General features: G+C 35.9%; 1 protein-coding gene across 1 annotated transcript in view; it reads right to left on the bottom strand.

Moving 5' to 3' along the window:
• Positions 1-18,436, bottom strand: part of LOC123696546 (venom carboxylesterase-6-like) — a 36,443-nt gene extending 18,007 nt beyond the window's left edge. The window contains exons 1-3 of the mRNA XM_045642818.1: positions 18,210-18,436; positions 10,083-10,179; positions 6,346-6,531 (exon numbers count right to left, since the gene is read on the bottom strand). Of these exons, the coding sequence (XP_045498774.1) occupies positions 6,346-6,531; positions 10,083-10,179; positions 18,210-18,431 (505 nt within the window). The 5' untranslated portion in view covers positions 18,432-18,436. The remainder of the gene's footprint in view (positions 1-6,345; positions 6,532-10,082; positions 10,180-18,209) is intronic.
• Positions 18,437-18,717: the final 281 nt, after the last annotated feature.

Here is an 18,717-nt window from a genome sequence, read left to right as displayed (position 1 = left end):
TGTAAATTGGGATGAGTTTATTTTGAGCACAGATTAATAATTTATAATAATACCTACTCCTACACCTGGGTACATTATCTATGACAACCAATAGTTTAGGCAATAATGACTAATCTTAATCTTAAATATAAATCTGTGGGGTGCGTGATAATGAAGGTTAATTACACTAGGTACAGTACCTTTGGGTGATGCACAAATAACCACACACTCACAGTTTTAACGTTTATTACTCCACATAGAAGGAGAGAGACAATTATCAGATACAAGCAACACTTTGGACATGAAAATACAAGAACAAAAAAGACACTGACTAGATGCGCATTCGGTAACTAAGATCGAACTGTTAGTTTTAAATTGTTAAGAAACTTGAATGCCAAGTATTACGATCTACCCGCTGGGATCGTGATAATTTAGTCGCGGCACGCATACTACGCAAATACCGCGACTATGTCATGAAATAATAAATATTATAATTATTTTGTATAAGTGTAATGCATGTCTGTATTTCTTGTGTTTTTGTGTAATGAATGTTTGTGTTATAATTAAATACGAATATAAATATGAAATAAAATATTTAAATACTTGTTGTGTGTAATAAATACGTATGATAAAATACATACACTAAAATATCGTGTGTTAGCCACATCACTCCCCTCCAGAGACCGGGTTAAGGGCGATAAAAGTCTGGAAAGTGAACTCTCCTCCCAGAGCGAGTGGTATATGCCACGGGGGCACTGGGAAGAGGTAGGGGAGGACTGGGAGGTGGAAGAGCGGGAGAAGGAAGGATTTCGGGGAAAGACGATAGTAAGTAGGCTGGCTTAAGGCGGTCTATGCTTACCGTCGTTGACTTCCCTTTTAATTTAATTTTGAAGAATTTGTGATCTCTTGAAATGACCTCGTATGGTCCTGAATATGCGGGTTGTAAGGAGCCACGCAGTGCGTCTTCCCTAAGGAATACGTGACTACATGTGGCTAAATCTTTGTAGATAAATATTTTTTTCTTGCCATGATGCTGAGTTGGTACAGGACGAATATTCCGGGCAAAATTCGTCAACCGAGCTGATAAGTCGGTGATATCGGTAGTGTAAGACAAAGTGTCGTGACCAAAAAATTCACCTGGTAGGCGAAGTGGTTCACCGAAAACCAGCTCAGCTGAGGAAGAGTGTAGATCCTCTTTTACAGCACTTCTTATGCCGAGGAGCACAAGAGGTAGTGTTTCTACCCAGTTTGCGTCAGCGTGACAGGTAATTGCAGCTTTCAATTGTCTGTGGAAGCGCTCCACTAAGCCGTTGCACTGCGGGTGATATGCCGTTGTCTTACGGTGATCGAAGCCGATAGACTTAGCGAGCTGCTGGAATAGGGCCGATTGAAATTGTGCACCGCGGTCAGTAACGACGTCGGTGGGACAACCATAACGGGCTACCCAGCAGGACACAAAAGCTTTCGCGACTGTTTCTGCGGTGATGTCGGTAAGTGGTACAGCTTCCGGCCATCGCGTGAAGCGATCGACGGCTGTTAGGCAATACCGATAATCACCGCAAGGTGGTAAAGGGCCGATTAGGTCTATATGGACATTTTTGAATCGCGCTGAAGGTAAAGCGAGCGTACCAATAGGTGACGCGACATGCCTGTTTACCTTCGAGCGCTGACAGGTCAAACATGCCTTAGACCATTCGCGGCAGTCCTTCCGCATTAAAGGCCAGACAAACCTCTGTGCAACAAGCTTGGCTGAAGAATTTGCGCCTGGGTGGCTTAATGAGTGCAGACAATTGAAAACCTGCTGACGCAGTTGTGTAGGGACGAAAGGTCTGGGAGTCGGTGTACTGACGTCGCAGTACAGTGGAGTACGACTTCCAGGTACATTCATCCGTTTTAGACGAAGAGATGATTCGCCTTTGAGATGCGCAGTGAGCTCATGATCTGAAGCTTGCAACCTTGCCATCTCTTCTAGATCGACCGGCCTCTGCAGTTCACATACGCGCGATAAAGTATCAGCGACGACATTATTTGCACCTGATATGTGCTGTATGTCGGTTGTGAACTGCGAGATGTAGTCGAGGTGTCTATACTGACGCGGCGTGCAGTTACTTTTCCTTTCGTGGAAAGCGTAACATAACGGCTTGTGGTCAGTATAGATCGTAAAATGATTAGCCTCCAGCATGTGTCGGAAGTACCGTATGCTCTCGTAGATGGCAAGGAGCTCTCGATCGTATGGTGAGTATTTCACCTGTGATGGGCTCAACTTGCGCGAGAAGAATGCGAGCGGCTGCCAATCATCATCCTTAAGCTGTTGTAGGACTCCACCTATCGCTGTATCTGAAGCGTCAGTGACGAGTCCTAATTTAGCTTCACTGGCAGGATGAGCAAGCAGGGCTGCTTCGCAAAGGCTTTTCTTACAGTCCTGGAATGACTGCAGCGAATTTCCTTCTATGACCACGGGATGAGAACCTTTAACAGAACCTACAAGCAAGGCGTTTAATGGTGCTTGAATTTGGGCAGCATTGGGCAAGAAACGTCGGTAGAAATTGACCATGCCCAAGAATCTTCGAAGCTCTCGAACAGTTCTTGGGACAGGAAAATCGGCGATGGCTTGCACCTTGCTGTCCAAAGGTTTGGTTCCCTTTTCAGAGATTTCGTAGCCTAGAAATGTTACCTTAGGAGCGCCGAAGACACACTTGGCTGTGTTTATAAGAACACCATAATCTCTCATACGGGTAAAGAGTTGGCGCAGGTGGTCTTCGTGCTCTTGTGCTGATCTGCTGAATATCAGGAAGTCGTCGAGATACGGATAACAGAAATCTAGGCCTCGCGTCAATTCATCGACAAATCTCTGAAAGGTTTGACCTGCGTTGCGAAGTCCGAAGGTCATGAAAGGAAATTCGTACAAACCGAAGGGTGTGGTGATTGCTGTTTTCGGGATATCGCTTTCAGAAACAGGAATCTGATTGTACGCCTTAACTAAATCGATGACAGAAAATATAGTACAACCAGACAGACAGTGTGAAAAGTCCTGTATGTGCCTGATTGGATACTTATCTGGTATCGTTCTTGCATTGAGAAGTCTGTAGTCACCGCATGGACGCCATCCATTGTCCTTCTTCGATGCGAGGTGAAGCGGAGACGACCACGGGCTGTCAGATGGACGGGCTGTTCCGTTGGCTATCATAGCCTCAAATTCCATCTTTGCAATTTTAAGTTTGTCAGGAGCCAGGCGCCTAGGGGAACAGGAAACGGGAGGGCCAGGAGTTGTGCGAATGCGGTGTGTAGTGTTGTGTTTGACAATACCTGGAGTACCAGCGGGGCGTGTTAGTTCTGGGTATTGCGCTAAAATTTTATGATAGTTAGTATCACCACCAGTTACAACCTTAACACTAGAAATGTTACAATTAATCATATTACAATTTATTGCTGAGCTGCTGACATTGGTTAAGCCATCGATCAATTGTTTCTTACTTACGTCAACAATAATTCGGTAGTGTGAGAGAAAATCTACACCAATAATTGCTTTAGTGACGTCAGCTACAACAAAACGCCATGGAAATACGCGACGTAGGCCTAAGTTGAGATTTAACTGAATGTAACCGTAAGTATCGATGACGGAACCATTGGCAGCACACAGTTGGTAATTAGTTTTACATCGTTTTTCAGACACAGCAGTTATAGGGAAAACACAAATATCACTACCGGTATCTATTAGATATTCAACATTTAGAGTGGGGTCCGTAATGAAAAGACGACTTGGGGAATTGGGGCAGTCGCTGGTCACCATCACTGACTGCCGTGTGCATTTCCCGATGCCTTGAAGTCGCATGGCTTAATGCATCTGTTAGCCTTTGTGCCATGTTTATTATGATACCAGCAGATGGGGTAACGCCGGTAATTAGAGTGGGATCGTCGAGAAGAAGACCGTGGGCGATGGTGTGGAGAGGGACCTCTGCGCTCGCGAGGGCGGGACCGGGAACTGCTTACTTGAGCGGACAGCGCGCTCACCTGGCGCGTCAGCTCCGCCACCTGGCGTGCCAGCTCGTCCATAGGTGATGTAGATGAAGATGCCGCCGCAACATGAGCGGTAGGGGCCGCGATGTCATTCACGCGATCAGCTAACTCAGCCAGAGCGTCCAGGGACAGCGTAGGTTGTGACGCCACGATCGGCTGCAATCCAGCAGGTAACCGGCTGGTCCAGATTGTTTTCAAAAAATCTTCTGGGATTTCGGGACTAGCCAGGTGCTGCAAATGCCGTAGAAATTGGGATGGCTTGCGTAGTCCCAGCTGCTCGTGCATCAACAGCTGTTTCACTTTATTTTCTCTGGATACGGACAATCTTTTAATTAATTCTGATTTTAATTTATTATAATCAGCGGGGCCGGTAAGGATGTCTTCGACCTCGGCCGCATACTGCCGGTCCAATGTGGCCAATATGTGATAAAATTTTGTAGTATTGTCAGTTATGTTCATTATAGCGAATTGTCCTTCAACTTGTGCAAACCATATTGCGGGTTTTTCTGGCCAGAAAGGTGGGATCCGTAAATTAACGGACGGTTGCTGGGCGGGCGACACGTGCGACGGTCGTTCCGCCATTTTGGCGCACCTTCGCGCTTGAGTATTTACTCGATCAGCGTTGTCGGAATCGCTTGCACTAGACATAGTTCGTATATATATATATATAGTGTTCAGAGGGGTCACCAATTTGTGGGGTGCGTGATAATGAAGGTTAATTACACTAGGTACAGTACCTTTGGGTGATGCACAAATAACCACACACTCACAGTTTTAACGTTTATTACTCCACATAGAAGGAGAGAGACAATTATCAGATACAAGCAACACTTTGGACATGAAAATACAAGAACAAAAAAGACACTGACTAGATGCGCATTCGGTAACTAAGATCGAACTGTTAGTTTTAAATTGTTAAGAAACTTGAATGCCAAGTATTACGATCTACCCGCTGGGATCGTGATAATTTAGTCGCGGCACGCATACTACGCAAATACCGCGACTATGTCATGAAATAATAAATATTATAATTATTTTGTATAAGTGTAATGCATGTCTGTATTTCTTGTGTTTTTGTGTAATGAATGTTTGTGTTATAATTAAATACGAATATAAATATGAAATAAAATATTTAAATACTTGTTGTGTGTAATAAATACGTATGATAAAATACATACACTAAAATATCGTGTGTTAGCCACAAATCTCGTGTCACAATGTTTGTCCTCAATGGACTCCTAAACCATTTAACCGATTATAATAAAATTCGCACACCATGTGCAGTTCGATCCAACTTGAGAGATAGGATAGTTTTTATGAAAAAAAAAACGTAAACATGTAGGTACCACGGGCGAAGCCGGGGCGAACCGCTAGTATTAAATAAATCCCTATACTATGTAGTAGATTGTCAAAGAATAACAAAGGCACCTGGCCTGACTAGCTATTAGCTCAATAATTAATTGCATGCTGTTTTAAATCACATAGCAGACATATTTTTTTCAGAAACAACCATGAGATATCGAATTTTCGGTATAATGAAATATCTCTGCTTACCTGCCTCCGTGTTCGTGGAAAACGAAACAAGCATTACTGGTTGTATTGTTTTAATAATAATTCTATATTTCGGATTTTCAATATTGTTTACAATAGAGAACAAACAAACAATAATTTAATTTTCCAAGAATCTAATACATAGCAAGCTACTTCGATTTACATAACGAACATAATTTCAGTAAGGGCCGATTTTTCAATCCTTGGTTAAAATTTATCCGTCCAATAAAATATTACACGAACATTTTAAAATGTCTCCTGTAAATTGTCATATACGGACATTTAGAATACATTTTTGAAATGGTAGTTTAATACGTTATTCGATGAATAAGTTTTAACCAAGGATTGAAAAATCAGCCCTAATACGGGTAACTGTATTACAATATTGGAACACAACAGTTTATTATTTGAAACAAATGCTGGTTTATAACAAACAGCTGTGCCGCGCGGTTTCACCCGCGAGCAAGAGAAAGTATTTCTACGTACGTAGGTACGCTACATCACTGCCAAATATGATTAAAATCATGATATGATCAGGATGAACAAACGAACATCCTTTATACTAAGTTACACGTTATAATAAATAGTAAGATAAGATATTTTTTTATGTCAACGTCCGCAAAAGAGCTGTTGGGGCGCCTGATGGTAAGCGGTATCACCCCTCATGAACATTTGCAAAGGCGCAGGATCGTTAACAGACAAGTTTACGCCTCTAGAAATGGATTGATGTTCGACATTAAAGAAATGAATACAGTGGACTAGGAAGTAAGAAACAGGCCTTGGGCTATGAAATCTTACCAAGTGGTCCCAGCCTGTAGTTAATCGTCACCAGCACGATGTCTCTGTCCATCAAGTTGTCAGCACCATACACGGCACCACTGCCATACATGAAGGCACCTCCATGGATGAATACCACCACAGGAAGGTGGGTCCCCACTGCTATGTTTGGCGAGTATACGTTCAGGAACAGGCAGTTTTCGTCACCTGTGGAAATATTTTAGAAATGAGGTTGTAATACATGTTTCTTATTTTAGGTTCCTACTTAAATGAGAAGAAATGTTCAGCTTAGTATAGTTCTATTAAGCTTTGTATAGTATATGTAATATTTATTTACTTATAAGACGACTGAAAATCAGCGCTGTCTAGAATTTAAATTATGGACAGCAATCGCTGAGACGAAGCCTTTTGCTCCTTTTATGTTGTAAGAAAATGATTAATGTATGACGAGCAATAAATTATTTTATTGTAAAGCTGCAATAATTATATAATGGGAAGGGTATAAATCTTTATGTCAATTGTTATATTGCTATTACATTGCTACAATTAAAGTTACGATATTTTGAGTAGCTGTTAATCGAAGGTAGGAAACGCAAATAAAATAAATAGTAAGGAAGTAAAATAAATGGCATTTACACCTAGCTATATCTATTTCTAAACAAAGCAAAGATTTTAGTTTTATAGGATTCAATGCTTTCATTAATATAAAGTAAAGAATATAAAAGAATATAAAAAATCTTTCACGAGGCGGAATCGAACCCACCGGGGCGACGCTTCGCGTCTTCTGCCTTACCGGGGCGACGCCTGACCATTCGCCCTCTATGTTCTCGCAGAATTTATTCTATTCAGTATTCACATTATACGAAAATAAATGATTCTTAATTGGTTTTTAATAATTAATACAAGCAATAAATCCTTTCAGGCATAGCGAGAATTTGCAAAGAATTATGACGAGTAAAGCCGCAGGAGGAAAGCTAATACACATCTTTATACAGGGTGTCCCACTATTGGTATACTAAGCTCAAAGGAGTTTATAGTTTTGCATACGCTGAGTACGTAAAAAATACTTATAAGATTCCAGACGCATATTTTTTTCAAATAGATGAATTCATAAAACTCTGTGTGCACCCCTAACAAGCAACCCGCCCAACTTTGCCACCAGCACGTGAGCTATCGTTTAAGATTATGTTTTCATAGACAAAATGCTCACATTAGAGAAGCGGTATGTGCCAGCTGCGCGAAGCTAGAGAAGAAAACATGGATTTTCAGGAAAAATTTAGCAAACAATTTTTTACGTAATTTCGTTGTTTAAGTATTTTTCACGTGATCAGTGTATGCAAAACTACAAGTACGCTTAGTATACCAATAGTGGGACACCCTGTATATCTCTACTAGCTGACTCGACACCCTTATCATTGAGAGGTATAAAATAGTTTACGACCGCTCAAAACTACAGAATATACATAAAAACAATGAGAAAACTCGGTCAAACTGTTTCAGAGGAATTTGTTAACAAAAACTGTGATTCGAGAATTTTGTAATTTACTAGCTGTGCCGCGCGGTTTCACCTGCCGACAAACCTGCGTGCAAAATCAAGTATTTCTATACCTCATGTTTTATTCTGATGTTTAACCCATCTTCTTGTAAAGTTTCATCCAAATCCGTCTAGTCGTTTTCACGTGAAGGTAACAAACATCCATACATCTATACATCCATCTACACTCACAAACTTTTGCGTTTATAATATTAGTATGACAAAAGGTTAGGTACAGGTTAATGCTTTTGTATGTAGTGATGATTTATAACATAACGGATTAAATGAGATGATGATTTAAGAATGACCTGTCCATTTAGGGCCGATTTCTCAATCCTTGGTTAAAATTTATCCGTCCAATAAAGTATATTACACGAACATTTTAAAATGTCACCTGTAAACTGTCAAATACGGACAATTAGAATACATTTTTGAAATGGTAGTTTAACACGTTATTCGATGAATAAGTTTTAACCAAGGATTGAAAAATCAGCCCTTAGATAAACATTAAGTCATCGACTGTATTAATAGGTAAGGAAATATCTGGGATTCTTAACCCTGGAACCCTACCCGGGGTGCTCGAGCACCCCACAGCATTTTGTTTAGTTTATGATTTTTGTTATTTCTAATTCACAGATTTGGCCTTCGGTGTATTTTCTCTTAAGTTAATTAGCCTCTGATTGGTCAGTCTTGCGGCGACCGCTGTGCATCGTAGTCGTGTGTAGGTGGTTGTTGGGGTGCTCCTACACCCCAGTGAAGGAAAATTGTAATACCGAAATCGAAGCAAAAGATAGTAGTTATCATGTTATCTACTCTTCACGACACCCCAGACAAGACAGATGATGTACAGCTCCCTGAAATAATACAATATTATAACAAAACTTAAGGGGGTGTGGACGTGTTTGACTCGATAGCTAAAAAATATTCCGTCCAGAGAAAAACAAGACGATGGCCACTTTGCCTCTTTTATGGGATGCTTAATGCAACTGGTATTAATTCTTGGGTCTTACACAAGTGTTCAACTGCAAACAATAAGCCAGAAATAAAATATCGTCGCACTTTTTTAAAGCAACTGGCCTTGAGTCTAATCACAAAACATTTGGAGGACCGTTTACAAAAGCCAACTTTGAGGCGGGATATAAAAGAATCCATATCAGGTATTCTAAAAAAACCTCTATCAAACCAAAGCGCAGTTCAGGTGCATCATACACAAGGACGCTGTGGATTCTGTCCTAGAATAAGGGACTGAAAAAGCAAGACAAGGTGCAACAAGTGCCAAATTCCAATTTGTTTGGAGCATCAAATTAAAGTATGTGAAAAGTGCTCAAATTAATTATCTAGTTTAAGTTTAAAGGCTGATTTGTAATCGCATGTTCCTATCTTACATTAATAATAAAAAACTTAAAACAAGTTCTGTTTTATTTATTTTTCCAATATTTTTTTACTTTGGGGTACGACAGCACCCCATGTAGGAAAATCGGATAGGCAAATACAGTGTAGGGTTCTAGGGTTAACATAGTTTTGCAAATTATTTCCAAATGTTTTAACAACTCATGAAAGGGCATTTATTAGAAAATCAATATAAATATTGTTTGCGTGATTGGTGGACCCCAATTCTATGAATTTTTCGATATTACGATATTTTATATTTTAATTGAATTTAAGAGAAGGGCAAAGCAATTACAATCACAAGGAACAAATATCAAAAGGCAATTTATTTTACCTACACAATTTTTGGAAATAATAAAAATGTTTATTGAGTTAATTTTTTATTCGGACCATTTTTTGTATCAATCGTTAACAGGAAACTGGGAGATAAATGCAAAATATTATTGTAATTTTAATATTTTCATTCGCGAATGTTTTTGATGATTAAAGTTATCTATACTAATATTATAAAGAGGAAAGGTTTGTAATTATGTATGTATATATGTATGTATATATGTATGTAACTTTCCGCCCGCGGCTTCGCCCGCGTTTTCAACGAAAAACCCACATAGTTCCCGTTCCCGTGAGATTTCCGGGATAAAACCTATCCTATGTGTTAATCCAAGTTACCCTCTATATGTGTGCTTAATTTCACTGTAATCCGTTAAGTAGTATTTGCGTGAAAGAGAAACAAACACACACATACACATCCTCACAAACTTTCGCATTTATAATATTATTAAGTAGGAAGAAGGTTATAGTTAATTTACTTAAAAGCTCATTTAAAACTACCCACCATAGACTTTATTGTAGATAGGATCGTATTGCAGGCAGTCTGAGAGTGTGCGCGTCGCGTCCCACGTGCCCAGCCATGGTTTCATTGATTGCGGTTCCTGTGGGGTAATATTATAACATTAAAAGAAAGATTAAAACGATTTGAACATTTGATAAATAACTTCTCTGAAGCTATTCATATGTAGGTGCAAACACTTATAAAAAAGAGCGTGTGTACCGAGCACACGTATCAAAAGTGAAACTTCTTTCGAAGATAGCAAAATCGTCGCCATCGACGTGACGATATTGCCATGACGCGAACTTGAAATTTTACTCTCAACGCGCCTCAAGAAGTTACACTTCAAAAATTTAAAAATAATAAAAAATTGGTATAACATATTAACGTAGGCGTATTTTCGTATCGCTTACATAACTCTGAAATATAATAATTACTGTAAATTCAATATCCTGTATATGTAAACTTGTCTAACATGGTAAAACTATACCACAGACCACACTATACATATCTGTTTACCGTGTCTATACATAGGTCTCAATAATAAATTTTTTCATTAGAAGTTAGAAAATGCTGAAATTTTGATGTCGTTTCATCAAACTTTTTATCTCAATCAAGTCAATTATTTGTTTTGTAACTGTTATAACTTTAATCTTATATCAGCTTTTCTTATCTGGAAAGCTTTGGTACTCGAGGATTATCTTGACCAAACAATTATAGTTAATCTACATCAATCTTTGTTACAAAACCTCTACGTATAAACGAGCACAGTATTAATTTATTTATTGTACAATCTAAGACAAAATACAGGTCATTAAAAATACTTGGTGATAGTAAATACTTATCTACATTGTACCTACGCTACAATATCGTTTTCCACATTTGTTTATAAATGTATAATTTTGATTCAGGCTCACGTATGTCCCCAATTACGTGTAAAATACAAGTAAATAGGTACATAATTAATTGGTTGATTCAACAGAAGTAACGATTGTCCGTTACCACAATATCAGTGATATTTGTTGCCTAATTGGTGTGAAATTGTCATAACTCTGCTCGAACTGAACATTTTCAGCTCATTACGTATTCGAAATACCAACAAGGCAAGGGCAAAGAGCCGCCATGTTGTTTTTCTGTGTTCTCAATTTGAAACTCTAGAATGTTCTAGAATGTCATCGAATAAAAGAAATATCATCAAGGCAAGAGTAAAGATCCGCCATGTTTGTTCTGTGTGGAGTTCTTATTTTGAAAATTTAGAACATTCTAGAATGTCATCGAACAGTGGAACATCCAGTTTCGAAGTTGTAGATGTTGTTTGCCCTTATCTTGCCGAACTGACCAAGGCGTAAAATAAAAGAGATTAAAAGAGTTTTCTTCAAGTTTCATAGTTTCTACGGGATTATTTGTCTATTCTAAAGAAACTAGAAAAAATAAAAGAAAGTCATTATCAAGTTACGACGTGACTAATGTAAATACAAAATACCGACATCAACAATTATAAATTGATGACAATCGATATTATTTTCCATATTGTTCCCCGGCTCTTAGACTAGAATTCTATGCGTCACTGGATTGGTTACCATTTCATTGGAGTAATTGTAAAAGCGAGATACACCTACATGAAATATACAACGAAATTTAGGCATGGCAATATTTGGAAATGTATCTAAAGATTTAAAATTTTGGAGCATAAAATACTACCTACATCTGTGGTCATGTCAATATACTCATTATATTTTCTTCACATTTAAATTCATTTGCTTTCTGTTTATTTTTTGTAATGTCGTAAGGTCTTTAACTAAATACAGCAAACACATACAGATTAAAAAGGCAAGGCATTATAATAGACCGGGAGATACTGACACAAAATTTCGAGTCATTTGTAACAGGATGGCGGTTCTACAGGGGTCTTAGTACGCAATGACAAAAAGAAAAACGATGGTGTGAACGCTGGTACCGGCGGCTTAGTCGCGTGGGCGTTAGTCGAACTCGTCGGAAAAATAGCGAAGTCAAACGATTTGTAACACAAAAATTTTAGAATTTACCGATAGCCCATAAAAAAGAAGTAGGCGGTAGTGTCATGCCATACTTTTCCGGTGTGACTTACAGCCCGCCATACCGACGCGAATGTGTTGATTTAAAAAAAACAATTCAACCATTTGTACCAGGCTAACTTTTGCACAGGTAACCATCGTCGTGCAGCCATTTACGAAAATCGCCATGCCATACTTTTCGGACGATTCCAAATAGTCGCCATACCGCCGAAAATCTGCAAATTTTTTTTTTCGCCGAACTTTTTGTACCAGTATTGCATTTGGATTTTTCGGTCTATAACGTAAGCTGTCTGCTAGTGAAATTTAATTGAAAAATAGTTTTGTTTCTTATATAAAACTAGCATTCCGCCCGCAGCTTCGCCCGCTTTGTCTAAAACCCAATAAATTATATACTAAAACCTTCCTTGAGATCCACTTTATCTATAAAAAAAACTGCGTCAAAATCCGTTGCGTAGTTTTAAAGATTTAAGTATACAAAGGGACATAGGGACAGAGAAAGCGACTTTGTTTTATTCTATGTAGTGAAGCCAGACCGATTTAACACACATAATTTTTGTTCTGGTTTACGTAATATAACCCCTTATCTTTATTAGCAATGTTATTTTAATATATTACACAAACACACAATTCAATAAAACTGTATATTAGTATACCGTTTTCCCTTGAAACGTTATGTCAACGATACGGGAAAATGAAAACACCACGATATTTCATTTCGATGAAATTTTGGATCCCTTGTGGCTTAAGAAAAATGTCGTATAATTTTGTAATACATTATTTTCATATAGCTTATATTGGTTTTTGTTGCGCACGTAAAACATTTTTCGATATTTGCAAATATTGTTGTCATATATCAGCCAATTTATATAAAACCTTCATGAATTATACACCACAACCTTCCGGAATGATTCTACCAATTGATGTAGGTATAGGTCTACCAGAATCTGATGGCATATTTATATTTAAGAAATAAAAGATTTTCATATGGCAATTTTATTTGACAACTATCAAAATGGTTGTCAAATTATTTGTCTTCTTTGCAATTCTTGAATAATTTTTAGGATTTTGTCTAAAAAATCTTCGAAGATGTCGAAAAAGCCGCTGCGATCACAAGCAAGAGGTGTTGTTTATAATGTGTATAGAAAAACATTCGATGAAGAAGGGTCAAACACATCACAATTTTCAATTTTGAATATTTTATTGGTAAATTGGACTTACCCGTTTTGATACTTAAAATTAAAAATATTATAAGTAGGTAGGTAACTAACTATAATATTGTTTTTTGATTACAATATAATTTTATGAAAACTTATTACAGGAGTTTCCAATACGGCTATACGTCAAGTCCAAGCTGTCCAAGTCAATTTTATAATTATTTGTGTATCTGTTAATACTTACGAAAATAAACATAGTTTTATTTTATTTTATTGTTATTTCTATTTTATAAAAAAAAATATTAGCATTATCTAGTTTTGATCTGCATTATCATTACATCCATATTTTTACATGGCTTAATGATAATGAATATACAAATACAGGTATGTGTAGGTAAATAATAATATGTATTACATAGATAAAAGTAATATGTATATTATACATGTAAGTAGTACCTACAAAATATTAAGTGGATATCTCATTATTTGGTACAGTATTATTCACTTATGTAATGTGACTAATGATGTTGAGGACAAAATAAAAAATAAGCAGTATCAAGATCGGTCAGTCCATTTTTCCTAGGGTTGCACACTCAAAATTTTGATTTCCCCAATTGCCATCAGATTCTGGTTTACCTATACCGACTTATTTGTACTATACATAATATAAACTATACTAATATTATAAAGCTAAAGAGTTTGTTTGTTTGTTTGAACGCACTAATCTCGGGAACTACTGGTCCGATTTGAAAAATTCTTTCGGTATTAGATAGCCCATTTATCGAGGAAGGTTATAGGCTATATTTCATCACGCTACAGGCAACAGCTGGAGTGGAGCCACGGGGGTGAAACCGCGCGGAGCAGCTAGTAGTTTAGTACTTAATATTATGACACAAATTATATTAAGCTAAGACATTCATTAAACAATACATTTTTTTATACGGTTAAAAAAGTTTTCACATGTATAGGTAAACCAGAATCTGATGGCAATTAGGGAAATCAAAATTTTGAGTGTGCAACCCTAGGGAAAATGGACTGAACGATGTTGATACTGCTTATTTTTTATTTTGTCCTCAATATAATTAGTCACATTACATAAGTGGACAATACTGTACTTAATAATGAGATATCCACTTAATATTATGTAAGTACATACTTACATGTATAATATACATTATACATATATTACTTTTATACAGGTACCTAATACATATTGTTATTTATACATACCTATATTTGTATATTAGTTATCAGTATGCCATGTGAAAATATCGATATAATTATAATGTAGATCAAAACTAGACTGCTTATAATTTTTATAAAATAAAATAAAAATAAAATAAAACTATGTTTATTTTCGTAAGTATTAACAGATACACACATTATTAAATTGACTTGGCCAGCTTTGACTTGACGAATAGCCGTATTGGAAACTCCTGTAATATGTTTTCATAAAATTACATCAACAAACAATATTATATTTACCTACATAATATAATATTTTTTAATTTAAAGTATCAAAACGGGTAAGTCCGGTTTACCAATAAAATCTTCAAAATTGAAAATTGTGATGTGTTTGACCCTTCTTCATCGAATGTTTTTCTATACACATTATAAACAACACCTCTTGCTTGTGATCGCAGCGGCTTTTTCGACATTTTCGAAGATTTTTTAGACAAAATCCTTAACAAAATCCTAAAAATTAATCATCAACTGCAAAAAAGACAAATAATTTGACAATCGATTTGATAGTTGTCAAATAAGTTGCCACATGAAAATCTTTTATTTCTTAAATATAAATATGCCATCAGATTCTGGTAGACCTATAGGTAAACGAAATATATTGAATTAAAAATAAATAATTATACGAATTAATAAGTTGTTTTTACCATTAGATTTGTTTGTTATTGTAATACGGGAAAAACTTATGCGAACCTTGAATTTTTTTTTGGAGATGCGATATCCTATTCACACTACGTTTTTTATGGTGTTATGAACGTTCGTAATGATTAAATTTCACGAAAACCGTGGGAGCCGTTTCCGAGGTTGCTAGTAGAGCAAAAAAATAAATTTATAATATCTAAGAGCCGATTTTTCAATCCTTGGTTAAAATTTATGCGTCCAATAAAGTATTACACGAACATATTAAAAAGTCACTTGTAAACTGTCAAATACGGACAATTACAATACATTTTTGAAATGGTAGTTTAATACGTTATTCGATGAATAAGTTTTAACCAAGGATTGAAAAATCAGCCCTAAATCGGGTAATTCGTGTTGTGGCTCTAATGAAAATAACGTGTTGTGGTAGTAAAGAAAAGCCATGACGCATTCGCATCCCTAGGAATTCGTTTACATATAATTTTTAGATTATAATGCAATTTATAATGCACTTATAATTCAATTTAGCACACACATAGACGGGATTTGGATTAAGGGGGGTTAGGCGGTCAGCGAAAATTCAGCTATTCGGGCCTGAGGTAAGCGGTGAGGGGGTCCGCATTTAGTATGGAATCAACGTGCTCCAAACTAAAAATCGTAAGCGCCATTCACATTTTTATCAAAAAGTGAATGAAAATATTTAGTATTTTCAAAATCTAAAACAGTCAGGAAATCGACAAGGTAAATACCTATGTATTTGTGATTTTATACGAATTATTATCGTAAAATACGGTTGTAATGAGCATTTATATGATATTTTAGAGGTAACTTCAGGATTTTTTTTTATCGAGCAAAATTTTTCCAATCGTGTTTTGGAAACAGTCATCCCATCACACATACGTTCTGTAATACATATTAGAAATTCCAGTGCGAAAAAACTTCAATGTTTTCAATTATAGCTCATAGAAAACAGTCCATTTTGCCGTGTTCACCTACTAAGGCCCCTTAACACAAAATACTACCTACTGAACTGATTACAATTCAATTTAACACACATATAGAGGGTGACTTGGATTAACAGTTAACACATAGGATAGGTTTTATCCCGTAAATCCCAAGGGAACGGGAACTATGCGGGTCTTTCTTTGAAAACGCGGGCGAAGCCGCGAGCGGAAAGCTAGTGTTTATAGAAACGTAGAAAAACTACGGAAGTCATTTGAATGAAAATTACTATTCATAAAGATTATCTAGTATCTTCTATATTTTTTATAAAAAAAAAAAAAAAAAACTATCATCTTAATTATAACGATAAAACATCTTTCCATTGTTATGTTATAAGTATGTAATTTAAAAATATGTGGTTTTTCCTTATAACTATTGGAAAGTGCGGTATTTTTCACGGGTATTAGCTGTTTTATTAATCTATACTTAAGCTGAAGAGTTTGTTTGTTTGAACGCGTTTATCTCAGGAACTACTGGTCTGATTTGAAAAATTATTCCGGTGTTACATATTCCATTTAACGTGGATGGCAATAGGCCGCGGGTGAAACCGCGGGGCGCAGCTAGTTTAATATATGAGATTAGTAGAATGGTAATATCTAGACGTAAGAACTTTGTTTATAAAATAATTTTAGTTAGGAATGTTTGGAATTGAATTATTAATTTATTTATTAACAATAAACATTATTTAATGGTATTTACAATAACATAAAGCTACACATTCGTTAAATATTATATTATATAGTCTCAATTGTCTTTTAAGTTATTGCTTTTCAATTTTCAAGTTGTTTACCAACAACGTTATTGTTAACGTCAATACAAATTACGCAAAGCTATAACATATAGCGTTAATATAATATGTTCTAAACTAATTAATATAAATAAAATAAAATAGTAATGTATTTTAGTTTAAAATATAATAAACGGGAGCGAAGTCGCGGGTGGATCCATAACAATATTATAATTATTGCGAAAGTAGGTACCTACTGTCTGTCTGTTTCTAGAAAACAAATAAAATAAAATAATTATAATCATTATAATACTGTAATTAAAACCGTAAATGAAGGATAATTTGCGGTAAACCGAAAAGTATTCAAGTTACAAATAAAAATGTTAAAATTAATTATTTCTCGTAACTACGCAAGTCATAATGAAAAGAGCAATATTTTTGGTTATTTCACATCATTTTTTCCTAATTGATGAACATGTTATAATTTTATGGGAAGTTGACCGTGTTTTTTAGTGTATTTCAGGCTTCGTTGATAGTTTCGTACTAGGCTGAACAATTAGAAAGCCTATAATAATTAAAAAGAAAACGAAACTCGGTTTTAATGGTTTTTCTGTAAAGCTGGCGATAAAAAATCGGCGAAATTACGATAGACGGTAGATTTGACACACTCTTGACACACTCGTACATAAGTCATAGATAACAACATTTATTTTATAGCAACATTAATTTATTTCTAAGAAAAAGATAGACTGAATAGACTGAGAGGCACAGCTGAATATACTGATGTTTTAAAATAAATAAATCAACCCTTCTTTCATAATTTAGGGGTATTGCCATCCTATCTTTAATGTTACATTATTCTTGAAATGAATTCTGTAAAAATGGTCTTCATACATTATTTTTTATTTTTATACACATTTTTGGATCGACGACTAGGTACCTACGTGATGTTATAATAATGAACCTCTTTGTTTTTTTTTATAAGTTGTAGACATGTATTTTGTAATAGTTTCATGGAGTAGTGGGATCCGAGCTCAATTAAAAAAAAATGTAAACAATCAATGTAAATTATAATAATTTATAATAATTATTATGTATTTATTAAAGAGTAAAAAAATGATAGTACCTACCTACGCGATTAATTTGTTATGTTCCGGTGTTGACCAGCTCATTATCTTGTGAGTATAATAACTCAAATTGGTTAATTACTTGGACCAAAACATTACATTTTTTATGCAATGATGTTTGAAAATTTTTGTCTTGGCGTTCGACAAAATTAAAAAAAAATTAGAAGGTATTCGAAATTCAAACTTACCCTGAACCTATATTTTCCAACCGGCGGTCTCGCATACGGGATCCCTTGAAAACTGGCAAACATTCTTCCATTGGTAGACTCCTTCCAGGTGCCTTGTAAAATGCCATGGTGCACCCGTACAATGGGATTTGCCCGTTGACCCGCCGCAAACGCTACGAGAAGCGATGTTAAAAATAAACACAAATTTGACATTTTGAATCTGCGTGTAACGTGCGCGCGCATCAATCTCCCGCGCTTTACTAATAGTTATTAGAGCAGATTAGTTAGAACGATTTGACAGCTGTCATTAGCTAATAGTTTTTTTTCTATTGTGTTAGTGGTTAAGGTAAATTGATGGAATCATTAGCGGCATAATAAAATGTTCATGTTGATATTTTATGATGGATAAGGACGTATAATTGCTGATTTTCATCTATAATGCTAATTATAATTTAATTAATTAATTAATTGGTACAAATTATTGAAATTTGAATTATAATATTTCCTCGACTTCGGTATTTTTTATAAA

This window comes from Colias croceus, chromosome 12, assembly GCF_905220415.1.
Source record: "Colias croceus chromosome 12, ilColCroc2.1".
Classification (NCBI taxonomy): domain Eukaryota; kingdom Metazoa; phylum Arthropoda; class Insecta; order Lepidoptera; family Pieridae; genus Colias; species Colias croceus.
Note: the sequence above shows the minus strand (reverse complement) of the source record. Positions and strands in the feature narration are given on the sequence as shown.